At 43.0% G+C, this 23052-nt stretch overlaps 1 protein-coding gene across 4 annotated transcripts in view; it reads left to right on the top strand.

Moving 5' to 3' along the window:
- Positions 1-23052, top strand: part of UNC5C (unc-5 netrin receptor C) — a 394404-nt gene that overhangs the window by 359471 nt on the left and 11881 nt on the right. For all 4 annotated transcript variants that reach the window (XM_069238193.1, XM_069238177.1, XM_069238185.1 and 1 more), the window contains 3 exons: positions 2227-2460; positions 17811-17960; positions 19126-19290. In XM_069238193.1, coding sequence (XP_069094294.1) covers positions 2227-2460; positions 17811-17960; positions 19126-19290 — 549 coding nt within the window. The remainder of the gene's footprint in view (positions 1-2226; positions 2461-17810; positions 17961-19125; positions 19291-23052) is intronic.

The following is a 23052-nucleotide window of genomic DNA, read 5'->3' as shown; positions in this document are numbered from 1 at the left end:
AATGTTGTTGATCTACTAACATTAGTACATTGAAAATACCAAGTTGAGAGCGGTGGGACTAGTTCAGTGATGTATTATTGTTGAGTCTGATGTGATATCATCCACTTCAGCTTAAGACTTTGATCTTCATAATATAACAGCTTTGGCACAGCAGAGTCAAGCTTTAACTACCACCCAGCTTATTGCATTTATAACAAGTACCACATTGAGGCTTTTCCAAGTTCAGCCTTAATGCTTCTACAAACCTATGGAATCACAGCCATATCTTGATGGGATGTGTGTAAGTGAGGTACCAAGGAGCATTGAATGTGATGAGATTTCCGATCCTCGATGTGAAGAAAAGTGCCAGGTCGGCAGTCATTTTGTGAACGCCCATATGCTGTGACCCATATGGGACTGTGTAAGCCAACCCCACTTTCAGATTTGTACAACCTCGTTGAAAAATGTTTACATTAAGATTGGCAGGTACTAACCTGGTTCCACAGTATGGCAGGTAAAGGGGCAGAATGTGCATTTATGAATAATATAGACTAGGTTTAGATTGTAGTTCAGCGATCTAGTGATGTGGGCCTCTTCTTTAGAGCTTATTCATGAGAACATCTTCACTGCGACAGAGCACGGTCATCTCACCTCACAGCCTTTCAGACATTACTCGCTGTCTCTTCAGAGAGGTAAGAGAAGTGAAAAATACGATCAATGTGGAGATCAGTTAATTACAGCAGATTCTTATGTAGCCCAGAGAGTCACATGACCACACAAAAACGCCCTTGTCCTACATCACTGTTCAAACAAATCTGAGGGGAAACGGATCATAAATGAGCATTATCAAAGGGGAGACGACATTGCCGCTTCTCCTACACATTTATGCGGCAATTGAAGAAGGCAGCATTTGATTGGAAACCCGGGCAAACAATTCTCTATGATGTGGATTTGCTGTCTTGAGCTTGACACAATATATGATTTGAGCCAATTATTGGATTTCATTTCTGTTCCTCACATTATTATTGAGTGATCAAGGGAAGCAAGCGTGCTGTTTGTGGACTAAGCTCCAGTGCCTAGCCATCTGGTTTCTAGAGTGAGGTTGACCTCATTACACAGAAAATTACCTCCTGTAGGAAACAAACAAAAATGTCTGCTTGCTGTTGTACGTTACATTGTTGTTTTCTTTCTATAACATTGACCTTGCAGCATGATTGGACTGACACCCTTTGTAGGCTGAATGGAGCTCTCTTGGGTTAACTTACATTTTCCAGGGTGGTGGGTGGGGGGGGGTGATGTAGTATCACTGACTTTGCTCCTCCTTGTCTAGACTTGATGCTTTTAGAGTTCCTTCTGGCAAAGCACACCTCCTTTTGTGGACCCCACAACTGTTCTAACACCAAAAACGTCACACCACTTTACATCATGCTTTGCATTATGTGACTCTGAGCAAGATGAATGTACAGATGACAAATTCAATACATGGAAGAGACTAAAAAAACTAGATCTTAAAGTTTTTTGTAGTTGTTGTAAGAATGCAATGCCACTTTTAATTAATGAGAGTCATACAACTACGGCTCAAAAAAACATAATGACTACGAGCAACAGATGCTGACATCTCCACTCGATGGTATGACATCTTACTTTCCCATCTGAACTTCAAAACATTTATCCATGCCACCATGTCCTTAATGTTTAATCATATGATCAAAACGTTTTCCCACCAGTGATAGGATGCAGAGTGCATCAGCTATTTTGCTGCATGGGAAGGACATTGCAACCATTGACAAACTCTATACATTTTCAGATTAGGATATAGGTTGAACAATTTCAGTTTTCATATATGGCTACATGACTTGACTACTGTATACTTGTGAAACCATTTTTCGCGCCATTATTTACTAATCCGGCAGTTCTCTTCCAACCAAAACTTGAGATCACTTTGGTTTTAGGGTGTGTTTATTGATTGCTGCTTTCTCCTGTATTTTGGTTTCTGCTATCCCACTTGGTCTGTTGTTCTTCCAAACGCATCTGCCCCCAATATCTAACTTATTGCTTAGCGTACATCCCTCCCCAGCCTTTCATCAGCCACAATGGTCTTTTGTGGGAGGAAGATTCTAATATTCTAATATTTTCATTTGCTGCATTCTGTTTCTGCCTTATTTTGCCAGCTTGGGATGATCATTTGTCAACATTTTTCAAAGTTTTAAAAACTTTTTCAAAATATATTTCCCTTCTTCTTTACAGGATGTAGTTGTAGTTGGGGAGGAGAACTTCACAACACCATGCTATGTGCAGATGGACTCCGAAGCCTGCCATATCCTCTCAGAAACTCTCAGCACATATGCTCTAGTGGGACAATTCTCAACCAAGTCTGCAGCCAAGCGGCTGAAACTCGCCATCTTTGGGCCAGCGTCCTGCACATCGCTGGAGTATAACATTCGCGTCTACTGCCTTGATGACACTCAAGATGCTCTTAAGGTAATGTAGTGGTTCATTTGTCACTGAATGAAACCCATGATTTATATCAGAACATATCTAGATACATATTGCTCTTAGAGAAATAAAAATAATGCCAGCTACCCAATGTTATAGTGTAGCTATAAGCACCATTGCAGGAACAATTTATACGGCTGGTGATTTGTTGTTTAATGGTATAAAGTGTGTATTTTATTGCTGCTGAAAGAACAGTCTTGGTATATTGGCATGCACAAGGCTGTGTCTTGCCTTGCCTGCAGGAAGTTTTTTTATGCACCATTTTCGCAAAAACCATTTGCTTTGTTTAGTTGTCACTTCTGTACACCCCTTCTTCTCCATTCCGAACCAGTAGCATGCTGACTGGGCTGTATGGTCAAAGAAATAAAAAAATATCAGTACACTGTTCCAGTAGAAGGTAAGGAAAACACATGGGGAGGTCCTAAATTTTAGGAGCAAATAACCTCACACATCCAAGAGGATGTCATGCTTCATCATCGGTACAGCTCCTCGTCAGACCGGCGCTGCAATGTCTGACGGGCTCCACCCCAGATGGGGGGGCTCTTTGCCGGAGATCTTTTACAATGATGGTGCCATTACCCGGGTCCGCGTATCCTGGAAAGTGCCAGGAAGCCGGTAGACCGGGATGATAAATCCTCCGACCCGGAAGGGGAAAGGAGGTGTGGCCGTGGCGCGTTAGAGAGACGTCCGGTCACGTGACGCGCGATTCTATTTAAAATAGAAATCGAGAAAGGTCGTGGTAACAAACTCACGGAGGGCATAGAAACAAAAAATGGATTAAGCAAAGTGCAGATTGAGAGCAGCAAATTTAGGAATCAAAGAATGAGCTTTGTCCCGACCTTCCATCTGGTCTAATAAACTTTTTTACCCATTGGAGGTTGTGAGAACCAATTTTAACCATTTTTTCACTCCTGTTCTCCTATTTCCCTTTTTCTCCCCCCATTTAATCCTGGGGTCATGGCACCATCATTGTAAAAGATCTCCGGCAAAGAGCCCCCCCATCTGTGGTGGAGCCGTCAGACATTGCAGCGCCGGTCTGACGAGGAGCTGTACCGATGATGAAGCATGACATCCTCTTGGATGTGTGAGGTTATTTGCTCCTAAAATTTAGGACCTCCCCATGTGTTTTCCTTACCTTCTACTGGAACAGTGTACTGATATTTTTCTATAGCTTTATTGGGGTATGTACACTGGACCATAATACCCCCTTATCCCTCTCTTTTTTTTGAACTGTATGGTCAAAGGGCATCATTTACTTTTTGGAGAAAACTGAAAATCATCCAAAGTGTAGATGAAAATTTGATACAAAATAGAATTTCCTACAACGTAGGGGTCATTTAGTGGGAAAAATGAGGCGTCTACCTACTTCACATTAAACGTTTTCTACATACATTGAATGACTTAAGCTCCCTCCAGACTCCAAAGGAGGCCTGGTGCCTTTCTTGAGTGGTACTGTGCTCGTAACATTATTGTGGCAGCATACTTAGGTATCACCGTATCCTAGGTCTGGGGTCTGGTGAATGGTGTATTGCAGCGCACATACACACGGCCTGAATTATCAGTACTGTCAACGCAGATAAACAGATGAACAGGCCGACCAACAGGTAGCTTGGTAAGAAGTCAGATGCATAGGCAGAGAGGTAACCTGATCTAGGGCAGAGAGGGATATTTAGTAAACAGACAAGTGGCCACAGAGTTAGACTGCAGGTCAGATGTTAGACATGGAAGGGAGACAGACATATAGGTTATTAAACTGGCAGGTTACATGTGGGAACGTAAACAAACAGATATACCTGGAGCAATAGATAACATGGCTGATAAGAGGGCAGGGGGATGGATTGAGTTTTAGGTCAGTGATGAGAGAGTTAGACAAACTGGCATACTGTATAGGCAGCCAGACTGAGACAAGCATAGAGAAATAAAGAGTTGCCAGGCACACAGAATCAAATGGGGTTAGACAAAAGCACAACAGTGTTTATACAGCAATGGAGTAGGAGATAAACATAGCTACGTGTGTGCTTCCACCATGATGTTCCAGCAGGTCACAGGCATGCCACTCTCACCTCACGGTAGCCTTGCAGCCCGAGGCAAAAACATACAGGACTGAGGTAGAATCATAGAGCAAAAGCCAGGAATCCTGTGTTTCAATTCGGTTCCAGAGTCAGAAAAATATATATCACTGGACTGACTGAATATATATCACTGGACTGACGTTGTGAAGTCGGAGCTGAGTAACACAGCTGTGCATGGCCACAGAACGTAATATGCAGTTTAGCGAACACCTTGGTTAATCTGTATCTATCTAGTGGTTCATCTATTCCCCCTCCCCTCACTGGGAATCCTGTCAGAGCTAGCAGGCGCCAGTGGACTCTGCTGAGTAACTACTGATGGAACGCTTCCCTGGACATTACACGAGAAAGTGTTATAATAGGTGTCATTCAGGGCGCGCCACCAAGCTGCTTATAAAGGGTTAGCATGTATTTCTTGGTGCTGGAAGTGTCATACGATTACTGCGAGGTCAGTCATGGCGACCTGTCGCACTGCCTTCCTCGCGCCTCCTCCCTGTTAGCAGTGGCGTAACGAAATGCGAGGGGGGCCGTTTGGAAAGCACAGGGCGGGACCCCCCTCTGGACTGACTCAGAAATCTCATGCCTGGGTACTCCTAGAGCTCGTCCCCCCACCCACCACCCCGAAGGGCCTGGGGAGGCAGCTTTCTACGCCACTGCCTGTTAGGTTTCAGGATATACAAGTGCAGAGTCCACAGCAGGCAGACACCTGATTAGCTTCATTCGTCAGCTGTAACCGTTGCACGTGCATGTGTGCTGCACCCACGCTGTCCGCAGAAAAGCTCGCGCATAGGCAGAGTACTGCTTCCCACTGCTGATTTAAGACGTTTACCGGCAGATTCCATTTTCTATCTGGGCAGCTCTCAGGAGCGTCATTGTCAACATTGCAGTTTATTATCATCTTTGCTGAGGCATTAGGACGCAGCTCCAGCATGGCGCGGGCTGGGCAGATGGCGGCTCTTAGCAGCAGAAACCTTTGCAGTCTGGGGGGCACTTTTTATTCCATTTTGTGTAAGAAATTAAGCTTTAATTGTTTAGCACACAACATGAGTGGCAATGAATGCCTCTTAGAATTTGGTGGTAATAATGTGCAACCCATTGCAAATGCCCTATTAATCCATACTTATAATTTGATATGTCATCTCACAAATCAGGAAATCTCCTTAGTGTAATTACTTAGAGTCACCATCCAAAAACCATGAAACCGCCCAGACACATGCTTAAGTGAGGTGTCTTTATACCATTTTATTACATTTCTGGGATCATTCTACGCCAGTGGCGTAACACAAAATGATAGACCCTCACTGCAGAATGTGATGAGGGGCTCCTGACTTTCCCTTATCTCAAAGATATTTATCGGCCTTGGCCTAAATGGGGGTATGTGGGATTTGGAAGGGGGTTTGAAAGTAACACCTTTACGAAGATATCCTGCCCAATATCATGTGAGGTCTCTTCTTCCCCAAGAATGCGCCAGCCTCCGGGCTCAGATGTTGGGCATTGCCTACTTAGGGCACAGGCCTACATTCAGTGTTGTCCTACATTGCCTCTTTATCTTGCGCAGAATGAGAGAGGGTAAACTATTTTTTCTTGGACATGACATGATTACAGGAGACCTTACACAATCATCTTTTTGTACTCTAGCACGAATAGTGAGTGACACGCAGAAACTAGGCTGCATGTGTGCAGAGATGCAGCTGTGCAGGACAAATAAGGCAGCACTTCTTCATTGCCTTTCCCCTCGTGGTATTACAGAAGGCACACTGAGCTAGTGCAAATTGCCACTGTGTGAAGGAGTGATGGAATATATCACTGTACAGTTGTAGCCCCACAACTCTGGCTGTGACTCTAAGATACAGGTCCTGCGGCTTCCTTGACTCTATTTGGACGAACTGTGAGTTGCCATTTGAGAGAGATGTAGTCCACCTTTGCACCCATTCTTTAAGGTGCCTACATGATTTATGCAATACCATGTAGCGCCTCCTATAAATACCTTCTCTGGGAATAGACATTTTATTGACCAATGGGCTGATCTCGATCAGGGCGATAAATGCACTGGTCCCTGTACTTATGTTTTAGCATCACTGTTATGTACTGCAGAGAAAGTAAAAACAACCTTGGCATGAGATGAAATAGAGTGGGTCCACAACAGATAGCAATTGGTTAATTCATGAATAGGAAGTGAGGGGGGTCATGGCACAGGGTATTTGGAACTAAGAGCCATATTTAAAAAAAGGTGGTGCGGTGCTGTGCCAAATTTGCCATCGCCGCACTGCGTCACTTCTCAAACACAGGAATGCACCATATCTACAAAAATATGGTGCTCCCCTGTGTTTTCCATAGCGCTGGCGCTAAATTTAGCTGCCTAACGCCAATGCAGGCACCCTTGCACCATAGTGCAAGGGTGCCTACATTGCAGGGAATGATTGTTTGTGTGCAGGAAGGCATGCCTTCTTACACATGAACAATCAAAAATGGTGATTTGTTACTCCTATGTGTGCTGCAGAACACAGCACACATAGAAGTAGCAAATCATCATTAGTTAATGATTGTTTATGTGCAGGAAGAGACACCTTCCTGCACATAGGCAATGGTTAATTAATGATTGTTGATATGCAGGAAGGTACGCCTTCCTGCATATAAACAATCATTAACGGCCTTTTGCTTTTTCTATGTGTGCTGCATTGTGCTTGCATTGTGCAGCACTCATAGAAAAAGCAAAAATGAAGATAAATAAAACCAGGGGTCTTCAAACTAGGGGGGAGGCCCCCCTAGGGGGGCCTCAAGTGATCCCAGAGAGGTGCCAGGCTCTTGCCAAAAGATGCATTACACAGATAACAGTGTTTTGTTTTAAACAAAAACATGTTATTGCATTTTTTTAAAGTTAACAGTACTTAACTGCAATGTTTTAATAGTCTAGACACATTTAAACATTGCCATCTTTATAAAATATTTGTGAAAAGTTCCGAGGGGGGCATTGATTTTTACTTTTCAACTGGGGGGGCAGGGAGGGCGGCATTAAAAAGTTTGGAGATCACTGCCCTAAGCTAAAGTTATTTCTAAGGACCTCACAGTTGCTATAATTATGAGAACAGTCAATAGTACCTGTAACAAAATGGAGGCCCATATTTATACTTTTTGACGCTAAACTGCGCTAACGCAGTTTAGCGTCAAAAAATTTAGCGCCGTCTAACGCCATTCTGAAGCGCCATGCGGGCGCCGTATTTATGGAATGGCGTTAGCCGGCGCAAGCAGACCGGCGCTGCCTGGTGTGCGTGGAAAAAAAACACGTAGACCAGGCAGCGCCGGCGTAGGAGGAAAATGGCGTTAGGGCGTCTTAAAATGGGGCAAGTCAGGTTGAGGCAAAAAAATCGCCTCAACCCGATTTGCGCCATTATTTTCGACGCCCAGACGCCATTTAAATGACTCCTGTCTTAGTAAAGACAGGAGTCATGCCCCCTTGCCCAATGGCCATGCCCAGGGGACTTATGTCCCCTGGGCATGGTCATTGGGCATAGTGGCATGTAGGGGGGCACAAATAAGGCCCCCCTATGCCACACAAAAACATTAAAAAATATAAAAAATTATACTTTCCTGAACTTACCTGAATGTCCCTGGGGTGGGTCCCTCCATCCTTGGGTGTCCTCCTGGGGTGGGCAGGGGTGGCAGGGGGGGTCCCTGGGGGCAGGGGAGGGCACCTGTGGGCTCATTTTGAGCCCACAGGCCCCTTAACGCCTACCCTGACCCAGGCGTTAAATAGTGGCGCAAATGCGGGGTTTTTTGACCCGCCACCTCCCGGGCGTGATTTTTGCCCGGGAGTATAAATACGACGCATTTGCGTCGCCGTCATTTTTTTAGACGGGAACGCCTTCCTTGTATCTCATTAACGCAAGGAAGGCGTTCACGCAAAAAAATGACGCTCTTTACTCATACTTTGGCGCTAGACGCATCTAATGCCAAAATATAAATATGGCGTTAGTTTTGCGCCGAATTTGCGTCGAAAAAAAACACGCTAATTCGGCGCAAACGGAGTATAAATACGGGCCGGAGTATATTAGACCAAGATGCAGTTCAGTAGACTGCCTGTTGGGGGTGTTTGATTCATAGAAGCAGACGAAAGACAGAATTTTGGGAACACTGGGATGATAAAAGCTGTGGAGAAGCAGCTGTCCAAAATATTCCTACATAAACCTCAGGCATAAGCTCAGCAGAACATTCTCTAGCTCACCCCTCATCCGGAGGCAGACAGCAATGTGGAATTTGGTCATTGACTTAATAAGGCCACCCTATGTTGGAGATGGACTTTCGCCATTAGTGATTCCATAGACTCCTCCAGAAAATTACAATATTTACTTACTGTAGTTTGAAAGCTTCAGATTGACAGTAAATGAGTGGACCCGAGCAGTCTTGTAATCAGGAGTGGTAGAGAGAGTTATCGAGAATTCACAGGTGAAGAAAGCAGAGAGGTAAACACTTGGAAAATCAGCAGAGTGGAGTAGCAGAAGGAATTTGAATGCAGCAAAATTTTGACGAAAAGCTTCAAGACTTAGGGAAAGGTACAAACAGCTCCACAGGGCAGGCATAGCCAATATCTGCAGACAGGGCTAATCACTCATTAGGATTTGATCGCCAACTGTGGTTTTGGATTAGCAATAATAAACTGAAAATTGTGTATTCATGTTTCCAAATGGGGATACTTTCAAACAAATTGCTTTTCAGATTACAAAAATCTCATTTAAGTGACTTTGAATTGAAATCCTTTGCAAACCCTACAGGACCCATGCATATTTACCAACACTTACAGTGCCAGAGAAGGGGAGTAACAGATTTATTTTAAAGATGGTTAACTTTACATCAGAGGCTGGTCATTCAAGCAGTGTCCCTAAGACAAGAAGTACTAACACCCTTCAGTCAGCTTTTTGCATTTTGCCGGTGTGTGCAGCCAAGATGTACCTTGGTCCGATCCAATAATATTGCACTATTTACTTTTTTAGCACTTGTGTGTAACTTTAATCTTCATTAATCAGATATACTCCACATACCTAATACATTTGAATTATTCTGCCTTTCAGTTTTCTAACATCTGTAACAGAGAGCCTTACAATTTGTTTGGAAGGGAAGCAGAAAGGGTCGATAGGAACACTTCCGTGTTTACCAACACAGATGCAGAATAAATAACTTGTAGCAGCAGCAGGTACATTTAACACCCATGCTTGGCACGCAAAACTGATAATATCAAGTTTCCTTCAGAGATCGCTGGCAAAAGTTGTAGCAAAAGACCTGGAAGTCAGAAAGCTGCCTTCTTGCAAGCTGTGCTAATTAAACATGGCGGTGGTCATGCGGGCAGGTCAAATGAGTCTCGCAGCTTGTGCGGTCCTGAGCGTAACACTGCGGTACAGTGCGAAGCTCTGACCCACTGGGGCAGCACAATTAACTCATAGAATATCACAAATCCCTCTCCTGACGACCCAGCGTGCTAATTTGGACATAATGAAGATCCATAGTAATCAGATAATTGCAATCGATTTTTGCATGCACGTACTGATGAGGTAATTAGAGTGTACTACAAATAAGCTGGAGCTGATTGATTGAGAGACCCCTCATTTGAAAGGTTTCTAACAATGCGCCCTTTTGGCTAATGGCTCAGAAACAAACACTGCTTTTGCTTTAGAATTTGTCAAGCGGTGGGTTCAGCAGGAGCACCAGCATCAATTTCCCCACGTGGTGCTAATGGATCAGAGTATTCATCTCTAATGAGATGCTTTCTTCTATCCCACCTGGCTATTGTGACCATCTTAGGTGTCTCAGAGTATTTTGACTGCAAAATGGCTGCAAAGATCCCTGTCCAATAGAAAGCCGTGAGCTTCACTTTGGTCTCACAAGAAGTATTTATTACTTATAGCCAGGACCACTGGAATTGTACGATTATGTGGCTGCTGATGTCTTCACATAATTATTGATTTGCCTCATTTGCCACATAATTCATCACCTACTGCTTAATCTAGAGATTTTAACAAAAAATGCTCTAGCTCAAACGGATCAAAAGCTTAAAGACACAGCCTTATGTGGTCACGTGCGGTGGAAGGCCCTTTGCAAAGGTTAAATGATCATCTTTCAGGTGCTTATTTCTCCAATTAGTTGTTAAAGCGGTACTAGCAAGATGAAATCTTTACCCAGACCGAATTATTGTGTGTAAAAATTCCAAAATAATGAAGTGATACTATTAAAAAATGCTCCACATATCAGCACATAATTTGCCTTTTCTTGCCGCATAATTTAGTCACCCCTGCCATAAAATGTGGTTCTCCCTGTCACCTAATTCCAGTGGCCCGCTTAATGCTGCATCAGAACTGACCCTATTATTTGATCATACCGGACTCAGATTTCCAAACACTTTGCAGTGGTTGTGGGATAGAAAAGCACTTGAGTGGATCCATAACACTTGGGGGCAGATTATCCAACATTTTGTGCAGCACGAAATACATTTTTTAATTTCTTTCCAGGGCAAAACTTGTTTTGCACTGGAAATTGAAAAAACGTAATGCAAAGTAGCTCAAAGCTCTGTTTTGCTGTATTAAGCATCAAGTAGATGTTACCTGGGCGGTCCCATGCAACCACCCTCCCGCCCTCTTTGACACAAAACCCTATCTACCAACAATGTGAGACAGGGTTTTGCATCAAAAACTAATGCCTTTTCAAACTAGGCATTAAAAGAATAAGGGGCAGAGTTAAGAGGCCCTAGTGCCTCCTTGCGCCATATTAACATCATCTTTTTATGCTAATGTGGGCCACTGAGGCCAAAATCACCGCACCAAGCTTACAAGTTGGCACAGTGCATACATTGCACTACTTTGTAACCCTTTGCGCTACATTCTGCCTGCGCCTGGCATAATGTATGCAAAAGGGGTGTTACCCCACTAGGGGTTGCCGAAAAAGCAGGCAGGCATTAAAAGTAGGCACACCTAATCCTACAAAGCTCCGAACTATCGTCGAAAATTCTGATGCAAGTTCCATAACTACAGCCATGTTGCGCCATATATTAAATACAGTGCACACATGGTGCTGTTCGGGGGCACTAAGGGGTGCAAGAAAAGCGGCGCTGCACTCATTTTCATTTCTCCTTTGTTTTCCGACGTTGCATGTGTGCTGCACTACACAGCACGCATTCAAAGTAGGAAAAGTTTTAAAAGTTGTCTAGTTAGTATTTTGCACTGGAAGGTAGCCCTTCCAGTACGAAACCTATGCTAAACTCTCCTCCACACCCTTGCACTATGGCTTAAAGGTGTGTGCATTGTGCACTGCAGAAAAATTCTGAACTGACGCAAGGGATAGTGGAGGGGAGAGCCATATCTCTGTAGATATGGAGCTGTCCTGCTCCACCTCTGTCACACACAGTGGAGCATTTCTGACTGCTGTGCTGCTTTGGGTGACATTTTAGTAAATCTGCTCCTTGATGAAACACATGCTCCTCAGGCCACAATGCATATATTCTGCTTGAGCTGATATTGCCCAGCCATTATGCTCCATCTTGGCTCCATCTATTTTGATATTTAGGAGGAGGTTTTAGGATACATATATCATGATGGTTCATATTCAGAAGGAGGAGGGGGCAGACAGGGTTTTGAGGAGAGGTAATTAGGGAGGTTGCAAAGGAATGGGCTGCTTGGACTCTTCTAAAGTGTTGTTGATCAAAGGGGTGCTATATGGATTTAAGGGAGTGGTTAGTTTTGATCAGAGGATCAATCAATCAATCAGAGCATTTGTAAAGCGCACTAATCACCCGTGAGGTTGCTGATTACAAGGGCTTGGGTGACCGTCCTTCTGGTTTCAGCCGGGATCCATTTATAGATCTTCCGTAGCATGCAGAGGGTGTTGAAGCAAGAGGAAGAGATGGCGTTGACTTGCTGGGTCATTGATAGTGATGAGTCCAGGATTAATCCCAGGTTGCTTGCGTGGTCGGTGTGTATCGGTGCGGTTCCCAGTGTGGCAGGCCACCAGGAGTCATCCCATGCGGAGGGGGTGGAGCTGAGGATGAGGACCTCAGTTTTGTCGGAATTCAGTTTCAGGCAGCTGTTCTTCAGCCATTCGGCAACGGCCTTCATTCCTTCGTGGAGGTTGGTTTTGGTGATGGCGGGGTCCTTGGTGAATGAGAGGATCAGCTGGGTGTCATCGCCATATGAGATGATGTTGAGGTTGTGAGATCGGGCGATGTTTGCGAGCAGAGCCATGTAGACGTTAAAGAGGGTCGGGCTGAGGGACCATCCCGGGGGCACGCTGCAGATGATTTTGGTGGCTTTAGAGCGGAATGGAGGGAGGCGGACTCTCTGAGTTCTGCCAGTGAGGAAGGAGGTGATCCAGTCCAGGGCTCTGTCGCGGATCCCTGCGTCATTGAGGCATGTTCATTGGGTGTTGTGGCAGATGGTGTCGAACGCGGCTGAGAGGTCCAGGAGGATGTGGGCCACGGTTTCGCCATTGTCAAGTATGTTCCTGATATTGTTGGTAGGAGCTATGAGGGCGGTTTCGGTGCTGTGGTTGCTGCGGAATCCGGATTGGGATGGGTCCAGAGTGTTGTTCTCCTCGAGGAAACAGGTCAGTTGTTTGTTTTAACAATTTTCTCTATGACTTTTGCCAGGAAGGGGAGCAGGGAAATGGGCTGGAATTTCTTGAGGTCCTTTGGGTCCGCCTTGGGTTTTTTGAGGAGGACGTTGATCTCGGCATGTTTCCAGCTCTCCGGGAAGGTGGCGGCCTCGAAGATACTGTTGATGATCTTTCGGAGTTGGGGTGCTATGACAGAGCTTGCTTTGTTGAAGATGTGGTGATGGCAGAGGCCGGATGGTGAGCCGGAGTGGATGGTGTTCATTATTTCGATGGTGTCGTCATCGTTGACGTGGGTCCAGGAGAGCAGGAGGCTGGTGGGCGGTGAGTCTGTGGTATCGGTGGTTGACGGGGGGTTCTGAGTATTGAAGCTGTCATGAATGTCTGTGATCTTGTGGTACAAGAGTTTGCTAGGGAGTCGTAAAGGCCTTGTTTGATGTTGGAGCCGGGGTTGGAGAGCTCCTTCACGATGTTGAAGAGCGCCTTGTAGCTGTGTGCCTTGTTGTTGATGCATTCTTTGAAGGCGATTATTTTGGCGGTTTGGATGAGTTGGTGGTGTCTGCAGATGGCGTTCTTGAAGGCTGTGTGGTTGTCATGTGTCTGGTCTTGGCGTCACTTCCTCTCGAGTCTTCGGCATGTTTGCTTGGATTCTTGGAGGTCGGCGGTGATCTCAACTGTTTGGCTCATTTAATGTCTGACAAAGACATAAGCATGAAGACAGTGATTCTCCTGGTTGAATACAATTTATTTTGTTTCTGCATGAATTTCCAATGCTCTCAAATCCTAAATAAGCCCATTGAAATAAGTGTTTTTTCAGTCTGGTGCTCAGCATGGTTTCTGTACGACATTCAAAAGAATCTCAGACTCAAAATCAATGTATTTAGATTAGGTTGATGGGCTACAATGAGCAGCAGTACCTATATATGTGGTTCTGTGGGCTGATATGTTCATTCTTCTCTGGGAATGTTTTGCACTGTTCCTTTAGTGTATAAGGTATTTTATGAGCAATAATCTTATTTTGAAGGCTTGTGCCTCAGATACTTTTACCATCTTGTGGTTGGGCTTGGTATGGTATCTTATTCTTCTTTCACTTGTAGGCCCTGACCTTTGGCTTGCCTCGATTTATGCACTTTGATGGTGAGACAAAAACCACATTCTTCTACAGTTGGTGCTACCTCCAGATGATTCTTTCTGACACACAATTCCGAACTACAGAGTCAGGAGTTGACCATTCAAGGACTAAAAAACCTTCTGTCGAAGGATGTACAGGATACAGTGCTTCAGCTTAAAAGGAAAATGACTCCACAATGTTTAATTTACAGACTATTTTTAAATGTTCTTTTTGTGATAGACAAAAACACAGTAAGATCTGTAAATTATAATACACTTGTAATACAGTGGGTGGGATATCTTTCACATTGTGAAGAAGTAGGCCCTAAGTCCTTTGTCTTCCATGTAATTAGCAATATACCTACTTGGAATTCTATAGGGCCTCAATAATGTAAGGTGGAAGTTTTGTGATCATTCTCTGCCCAAAGCTTCAAACTACTGAAAGAAAAGTGTAGGACTGCACGCCACAAAATAGCATTGGGACAGAGAGCAACTTTGGACTAGTCCAAACATAGGTCTGACTCCAAAGCAAAACACTTATATGTGGAAGACAGCATGAAAAACGTCCAGTCTGACCAAGATGAGGACGATGCATTTGAGAGTCTATTGTTGAATGTAAATGCATGCTCACTCTAGAAAATATATTGACACTACACAAAAGCACACCAGAACCATATTTAAAACAAGCATTTGGAATGCAATGGGTCTCGGGTTTGCTTGAGCTAGAGCTATTAGCATTGTAAATTCCTAACTGGACTTTTCTTGCCACATAAATTGAAAATGAAAAGTAAAACAGTTGACATAAGCAAGCCGATTCAAAGTTCCATGCTCGCCATGAGCATGAGCACGAAGAAGAGACACAAAAGGAAAAAGAAGTTCGCTTACAGACAAACGTATCGGCAATTGTGCATTTACCCATTTAACAGGGTCAATGGCCAAGGTGGTAACAAAACTGCCCCAAGGACGGACAAACATAAAGCATTTACAAATGATAACAAAGGATTTATGAAAGGCATAAACAAATTATTGTAATGGGCGTGCAGTGGGTGTGATTAAAAGCCCACAGACAGATTACAACAGGCCAGAGTGCTAGCGCGCTCGACCTAAAAAGACTTCAACTACAAGACAATTAAGGGCTTATTTACAAGCCCTTCTGTGCTGTAGGCATGTCACTTTTATGAGGGCCTGGCGGCACACACTGCAGATCCATATGTATAAGGCCACGTAAAGCCACCCTATGTGGCTTTTCATGTCCTTGTAGATATGGAGTGAGACAATGCAGCACAAGTTGCTGCTTTGCCTCACACTATGATAGGAAGCACGCCTTGGGTGTTACAATGGGTCTTCCCATGTAACACCCATGGCATTTGCCATCCCAGATTTACAAGATTTCATAAACCTAGGAATGTGTCAAAACCCGGGGAGGTGTAACGAGGAGAAATATCTTTATTTCTCCTTGTTTTATCCTCCTTTTATGTGTGCTGCATTATGTAGCACACAAAGAAGGAGGAAAATGCCTTTATTATTTTTTTCTGTGCAGGAAGGTACCCCTTCCAGCACAAAAACAATCATTCCTACAATGCAGACACCCTTGCACCTTGGTGCAAGGGTGCCTGCATTGGCACATGGTAACCATTGTGCGCCAGCGCAGGAAGAAATGACAGGAAGATACTTTGCATTTGTGCTCTTTCTTTTTGATGCAGGACAGCACAGAAAGATTTCTTACAGTGCTGCCCTGTGCCAAAACATCGTAAAAGAGGTCCTAAGGGGCATATTTATACTCTGTTTGCGCCGAATGTGCATCAAAATTTTGACGCACATTCAGCGCAAACCGTGCACCATACTTAAACTTTGACGCCCGAGCCCGCGGCGTCAAAATTCCTCTGTGTGAGTCATTTTTTGGATGCGGGAAACTGCCTTGCGTTAATGACATGCAAGGTAGGCGTTTCCGCCCAAAAAATGACTTTAAGGCCTGTGCACCTTATTTATACTCCACCGTCATTTTGACGCACAGGAGGGGGCAGGCCTTAAAAAACGGCGCACAGTGGCAAGTGGCCTAATTTGGGCCCCCCTACATGCCACTGTGCCCAATGACCATGCCCAGGGGACAGAAGTCTCCTGGGCATGGACATTGGGCAAGGGGGCATGACTCCTGTCTTTACTAAGACAGGAGTCATTTCAGTGGGGGTTGTGCGTCAAAAAATGGCGCAAGTCCGGTTTGAGGCATGATTTTTGCCTCAAACCTGACTTGCACCATTGTTTGATGCACAACCCCCATTTTCCCCTACGCCGGCGCTAATTTACTCAGACCAGTCCGCAGCATCGGCTACCGTCATTTCTTAAATAAGGCGCCCGCATGGCGCGTAGGAATGGCGTTAGCCGGCTGTAACATTTTTGACGCAAACCAGCGCTGGCGCTGGTTTGCGTCAAAAAGTATAAATATGGGCCTAAATGTTTTGTGGCTAAAAACACAACTTCAAACTTCAGGCATAAAATAAAAAAGCAGTCACAGACACAAAATACCAGAGATTGCATTTAAATATATTTATAAGGAGAAACAATATATAGAGCATGTTAGTATATATATAGGGTTGCTATACTTACACACCTGAGGAGTATACATGCAAAGTTTTAATATGTTTTACATAGTTTTAAAATGTATAATATATTTAGATGATACCCTACTGTTCAAATGTTTATACAATTTATTTTAACTTTAAAATGTCTTATAAAAACGTATTTATGAATAGCTCAGCATATTGAAACATGGAATCTGCAAATGGAAATAGAGTGTGGGCCATTGTGAGCTTTGGGTCAGCATTGTAGAGAGTCATTTGTGATGCGCCCATCGTTGATTCCCACAATCTAAAGTATAAGAAAAAGAAGAAACTTTGTGAATTTATGAAGATACAGGCAGCACATTTACTGTCATAGATGTGCAACACTTTTCATATGATCATTATATAAGTTATTCCTTTGATAATGCTTTCCAAGCATCAGGGAGGACCCAATCCATACTGTAATAAAAATTACAAATCTTAAAAGAGCTCATTTTTAAAAGACTGATGTTACACCTTTTTCACAATGTAACCTTAATCAGATTTCTAACAATTAGAATGTGTGCCAGCCATCACGGAGGGTCCTAGCAATGATCTGAATGTTATTAATCTGCAGTCTATATGCATGAAAGACTACTCTTATTGCAGGTGTGTACCTTGTCTGTGCCTGTCATGGATCTTCCTGGGAATCAAAATGATTAAAATCCTTCCTCAGTGCTGGTGATATAGTCAATGGTGTGAATCTGAGGAAAGGCATTTCCTTGATAATATCCTTTGCATTTGTTCTGGGATGTGTCATGTAGGTATTTTAATTTATGAAATGTGGCGAAGATAATGAAATAGAATATAGCAAGTAACTGTCCCTCGTTTTATGGCTAGCGTGTGTTTATTTGAGAGTATCTGAACTACAGTAAGCACCTTTGATCTCTGGCAGACCTCTTGAGAAGTGCACATCATCAATTATCTGTTTCTTTGAAGGTATTACTGATCTTTTATGACTCCTTTTCAGGAAGTATTGCAGTCTGAGAGGCAGATAGGAGGACAGCTATTGGATGAACCAAAGACCCTGCATTTCAAAGGCAGTACACATAACCTGCGCCTGTCCATTCATGACATCACACACTCACTCTGGAAGAGCAAGCTGGTGGCAAAGTATCAGGTTTGTCTAACATTCCTAACTACAATGACAACAAAGGGGACATTAAAGGGGCTGTTTTAGAGTTTGATGGAGAAAGTACTCCACCCCAACATCAATGGAGTACCCTCTTCATTAAACTGACGATTAGCTCAACAAATTCAGAGGTGGGTGGACCAACATGTCCACAGCAAAGTCTACTCTGGTCCCATCACCCACATATCCCAGCCCGCTAGAAGTTAGCCATTTGGCCTTTCACTCAATTTACAGTGGGCAGTCAGAATGTTGTTTTACTGTCTGTCTCCTCCAAGTAAAACCTAGAGGTGAGAGTCAGTAAAAATAAAAAATGACTCCTATACCATACGAGAAAACTCCAAAGGTGCTATGGCAGTATGTTTTGAAAAGAAAAGTAAAACTATGTATCAGTTTAACAGAAGGATGTCATATTTTACGTAGCAGTCCGTCAAACTTTACAACAATGACAGAAACCGATGTGATGGCAATTCCTGCTAATGTTAAGAGATTCTGCATTGCAAGCACATATCTCTAACATTGAGGAACTGGATGTTCATCATGGAGACAGAGTAATATACTACATCACCCTTCTGACGTTACTCTGTCCTCCAAATTCTAAATCAGACCCAACATTTCCTTTATGATATTATGGAGAACAATTTTCATGGTATTTCTTCTGTCTCTATGGGACATTCATGGGACAATACACTGGAGTCAGTGTAGATTTTGTAAATTATATGAAAATGAATGAATTTATTACCAAGAATCCCATTAGCACAACTACATTAAAAGAAGCCATTACCACCAGTTTTGAATTTTGTTTGTCACCATTGCTCCTCTTATTTCAGGGAGAAAACTCCAGAAGTGAGCTGTCACCCCATCTCCCGCTTAATTGTGAGGATCATATCCATCTCCCTCTCAAACCCCCTAAAATCTTGTCTTCATCTTGCACTGGGTGGTCAATGTAGGAAGATATGGCATCTTTGCTACCACTGAATGCCAAACCTTCCAGCAGGGGCAGGCTGTAAAATAGTGTGTTGTCACACTCTGTAAGACCAAGTCCACATATGCAAAGCAAAGGGGTTGTGTTATAAAAGTGAAATTCCTTTGCTCTCTTTCCCTCTGTGTTATTCTTACAAAGAAAATGCTCTTTGTTTCCTTCGACATGCTGCAGGAAATTCCATTTTACCACATCTGGAGCGGTTGTCAGAGAAGCCTTCATTGCACTTTCACATTGGAGCGGTTAAACTTGAGCACGGTGGAGTTGATCTGCAAACTCTGTGTGCGGCAGGTGGAAGGAGAAGGACAGATCTTTCAGCTCAACTGCACAGTGTCAGAGGTAGGCTGGTCATGAGCCCTGTACACTGACACAATTGATGCAGGCTCAACATGTCTTTTCCCCATGTTTACTTGGAGTGAACCTCGTAATTGATGTTAGAAATGTCTTTTATTAAAACGTTTGGTTCAAAAGTACCTTTTGTGCACTAAAAAAAGACAATTGTCTTGGTCAGGAAAATGCATGGTGCAGCCCATATATTTGGGCAAACTCCCCATGAGGTCAAACTTTTGGTCTCCTAACCTACTATCGCAAGCCATCTTTTTATCAATATGTATCTATTGAGGCACAGGGGAGACTTTGTGGCCAAATTGGCTAGCAGACAGACATGGGAACAGCGCCATTGTGCAGCATTGTGTATAAATCGTGAAGTGCCTTGTGAATTGATAGGGCAAACTGAACTATGAAGCGTACGTATGAATCTTAAGGTTCGACTAGAGTTCTTTAGAATGAATAGACTTGCTATTGCTATGAAGTTGGGTTGAGCGGGTTTAGATATTGAGGGTCTTCAGCCTGCCTGCAAAGAATTTGTACATGAGACAATAAGAGAGTGCCTGGAAATGGTGCAGGTACAACACTAGTATGTCAATGTTAGGCAGGGGTGAACAAAGTAACATAGTTTGCTTCACTTGTAAAGTGTTGTATTTTTCTAAAACTATGGAGAATGCATGATTTGCACGTGTCCTAAAGAAGAGGGAAGTCCTGTTTGAAACTTTGGACTTCAGTGGTGCTTTTTGATTCCCAGGCCCTCATTTGCAACACCTGATCACAAGTTTAATGACCTCACATTCAATTTTCTTGTGATTGTCTGCTTTCCTGCCAGAGTCAAGGTAAACATACGTGAAGTATGCACATGCATATGTGTGATGTGTGAATGCTTGTGTGTATGTAAAGCACCGAAACACCTGTTCCAGTGACAAGGTGATATATAAAAATTTAAAATAAATAAATAAACGTGTTTCTGTGAAAGCAAAACAAAGCAGGGAGGCAACAAAAACACCATAGTTAGTAAATAACAGCTGTAGCTGATTTTCTCCTGGTACCAAGGAGATAATATCACAAATGACCTCCCAATGTTATATGATTTATCAATGAAATATCAACTTTATATATATTTTGGAAAATCAGACATTTTATTCCAAACATCAGTTTGTTAGTTCTGAAAAACCACACTTTTTGTCTCAAAAATATGCTTTTGGATTTTGATATACATATATTAATTCAGCCAAGCAAAAGCTTCCAAATTAGTAGACTGGGTGGGCTGCACACAGGAGAGCTACTTACAGGTAGTTGGAGAGTTATCAGAAGCTCATGAGCTACTTCTGGGAGAAGGCTGCTCTAATGAATAGAAAGCTGAAGGTGAAACCCATGCAAAGTATGATCTGAACCCTAGACAAAGTACTGAACATTCGCTGAGGTCTGCTCCGCCTTAACCTTTACACTTTGTTTGCTGTTAGTGAATCTCTTATCGTCTTGGAAACACATTGCGGCTACAAGAAGAATAATGCTTTACCAATGGCCATCCTCAGTTGTTCCATGCAATAGGTTGTGCACACACAATCCTTCTCGGGGACTTAATAATCCCATATTGTAGCCCAGTGGTCAGGTCTGGTGATCATTCTGGATTACAGGGTGATTGGAGTAGAATTTTTTTCACAGTGGGTCTCTATTGCACATTGGAGGCACCTTATTAACTGAAGCTAGCCTTGATTTTATTTGTTATTTGGGTGACTATTTTATACTATCTGGGAAGAAGCTGCTTAGGAGCTCTATTCTACCAGTAAGTGCCCAGCTTCCTAAAACACACAGCATTCAAACCATGGGATAGGCCAGACACCAGTAGAGATACACAGAAGTTCAAGGCTGGCCTTTGAGTTACACACTTTCATCACCACTTTCTTTTTTCGTTTTGATGCCCAGGGGCTGCCTTCCTATTTGTATTATTTTTAGACACACAGCCCACAGCAACAGACCATGACTGATACATAAAGAGCACGGCCATTCTTGGTTAAGACAGAGCAGAAGCCCGCTTATCTTTCCATTTCCCATCTCCTATCTCACAGTCGCACATTACCATCCCTACTGGTTTTGGACAGGGTATTCACATTTTGTTCCCTGCGGGTTTGCAAAGTTCAGCGTAGGCGGAATTTCAAATGGCAATCAGTGCTATCGTGCTCGAGAGGGGAACCCACTGTGACTTTGATGACTGGCTTTCATTCTGGTGGCGCGCAGCACATGGCTGGCGAACTCCTTTGTGAGCGGGAAAGAGCACTTTGAATGTCAGCCCTACATTTAACAGGGTTTTTTTTCTGTCCTTCAACTAAAATGCTTTATTTCAAGACTTTTGTGCCTGGAAAATCATCCAAATAAGGCACATACCCTACATTATTGCTGTAGCCTTTGCGAAAATGCATATAAGTGAGTTAGTCATGACTTTCTGCTGTTTTAGAATCTTTTCCAATGGTGGTTAATCTGCACCCTTGTAATTTACATATTTCCTATACCAATGGTGGCTTGCTGAGGTCAGCAGATGACTATGTCTGTGATGGCTTTTAAATAAAGCGTTTTTTTTTAATGCAACCCATTTTCCTTAAAGGAAAACAGTCTACGTTTCCCAAAAAAATGAAAAGTTAAAATAGATTTTTTTAATAGTAGGCACTTGTCCATCAAAACTCTGCCTACTGTTAAAAAATATTTTTTACAACATTTGCAAAAGAAAAGGGGTCCTCATGGACCCATTCCCCTTTGCGAATGGCTTACCACCTCCTTTGAGGTTGTGGTAAGAGATAATGTTTTGCAACCAGAATTTGGTCGCAAAACATTAATACTTACTACTTTGATCGGCATTTGAAAGTGATACCCTAGACACTCCCCTTCTGAATACTGAAATGGTATTGGGTCACCAACCCAAATTGCTATTTGATAACTTATACTGAATCGCAATTTTTGGTTTGTACTTAAGAATAGGCCCTTTTGTAGTTGCAAAAGGCCCAAATCTGAGAATCAGGCCATTTGCAACAACAAAAATGTTTCGTACATCTAGCCCTTTGTAGTTCTTCCTCCTTTGTACCAATGCAACTAACTTCCCTTAAAATGTAATTCGAGTAGATACAGCTTGTGATACCCAAATTACTTAGAATGCTTTATCTCATCTTTCACCCCGCTGAAGACAAGTTATTTGTTATTGGGGAAGTACACCTTTCTGAGCTTCACGTAATTTTAATTTCATATCTTTGACCACTTCTCTATTTATCATTGCAACCGGTGAAAATAGCCCCTTTTCACACTTTCTCAAATTTTACTGTTGCATAGATTATGAAATACTTGAGTAAATTATGCATGAATTCTTTTGAGGTGTTTGAGCCTACCAATGCATTACTTCTAGATGTCTACCCTATAAATCCCTTGTAAATTACTTGTACTTCGATTATAATTTTTTGCTGACAGTTTTATGCCCCCCAAAAACTTTGTGAATCAACGCAAAAGCTTTTTCTTTGTGTAAAGCAATACTTACCAACATACAACTTACTGAGTGAGAGCTCATGTGTTGTGTCCTCAGCAGCATTCCATATTCCAGTGTCTCCGACTCCAGCTTATTTTAGAAGATCTCACCCCTGTACTGCTTAATTCACTTTATGCCTTCTGTGCAAAAAATACATTTTGTATTTCACCTCAGCTAACCTGTCAGACCAGCTCTGATGTCAGAACTTTTTTTACTTGAATATAGGGCAAACCCCAATGTTCCTGCCCTCCCCCTTTCAACAC

The sequence above is a fragment of the Pleurodeles waltl genome, chromosome 1_2, assembly GCF_031143425.1.
Source record: "Pleurodeles waltl isolate 20211129_DDA chromosome 1_2, aPleWal1.hap1.20221129, whole genome shotgun sequence".
NCBI classification, from domain to species: Eukaryota; Metazoa; Chordata; class Amphibia; order Caudata; family Salamandridae; genus Pleurodeles; species Pleurodeles waltl.
Note: the sequence above shows the minus strand (reverse complement) of the source record. Positions and strands in the feature narration are given on the sequence as shown.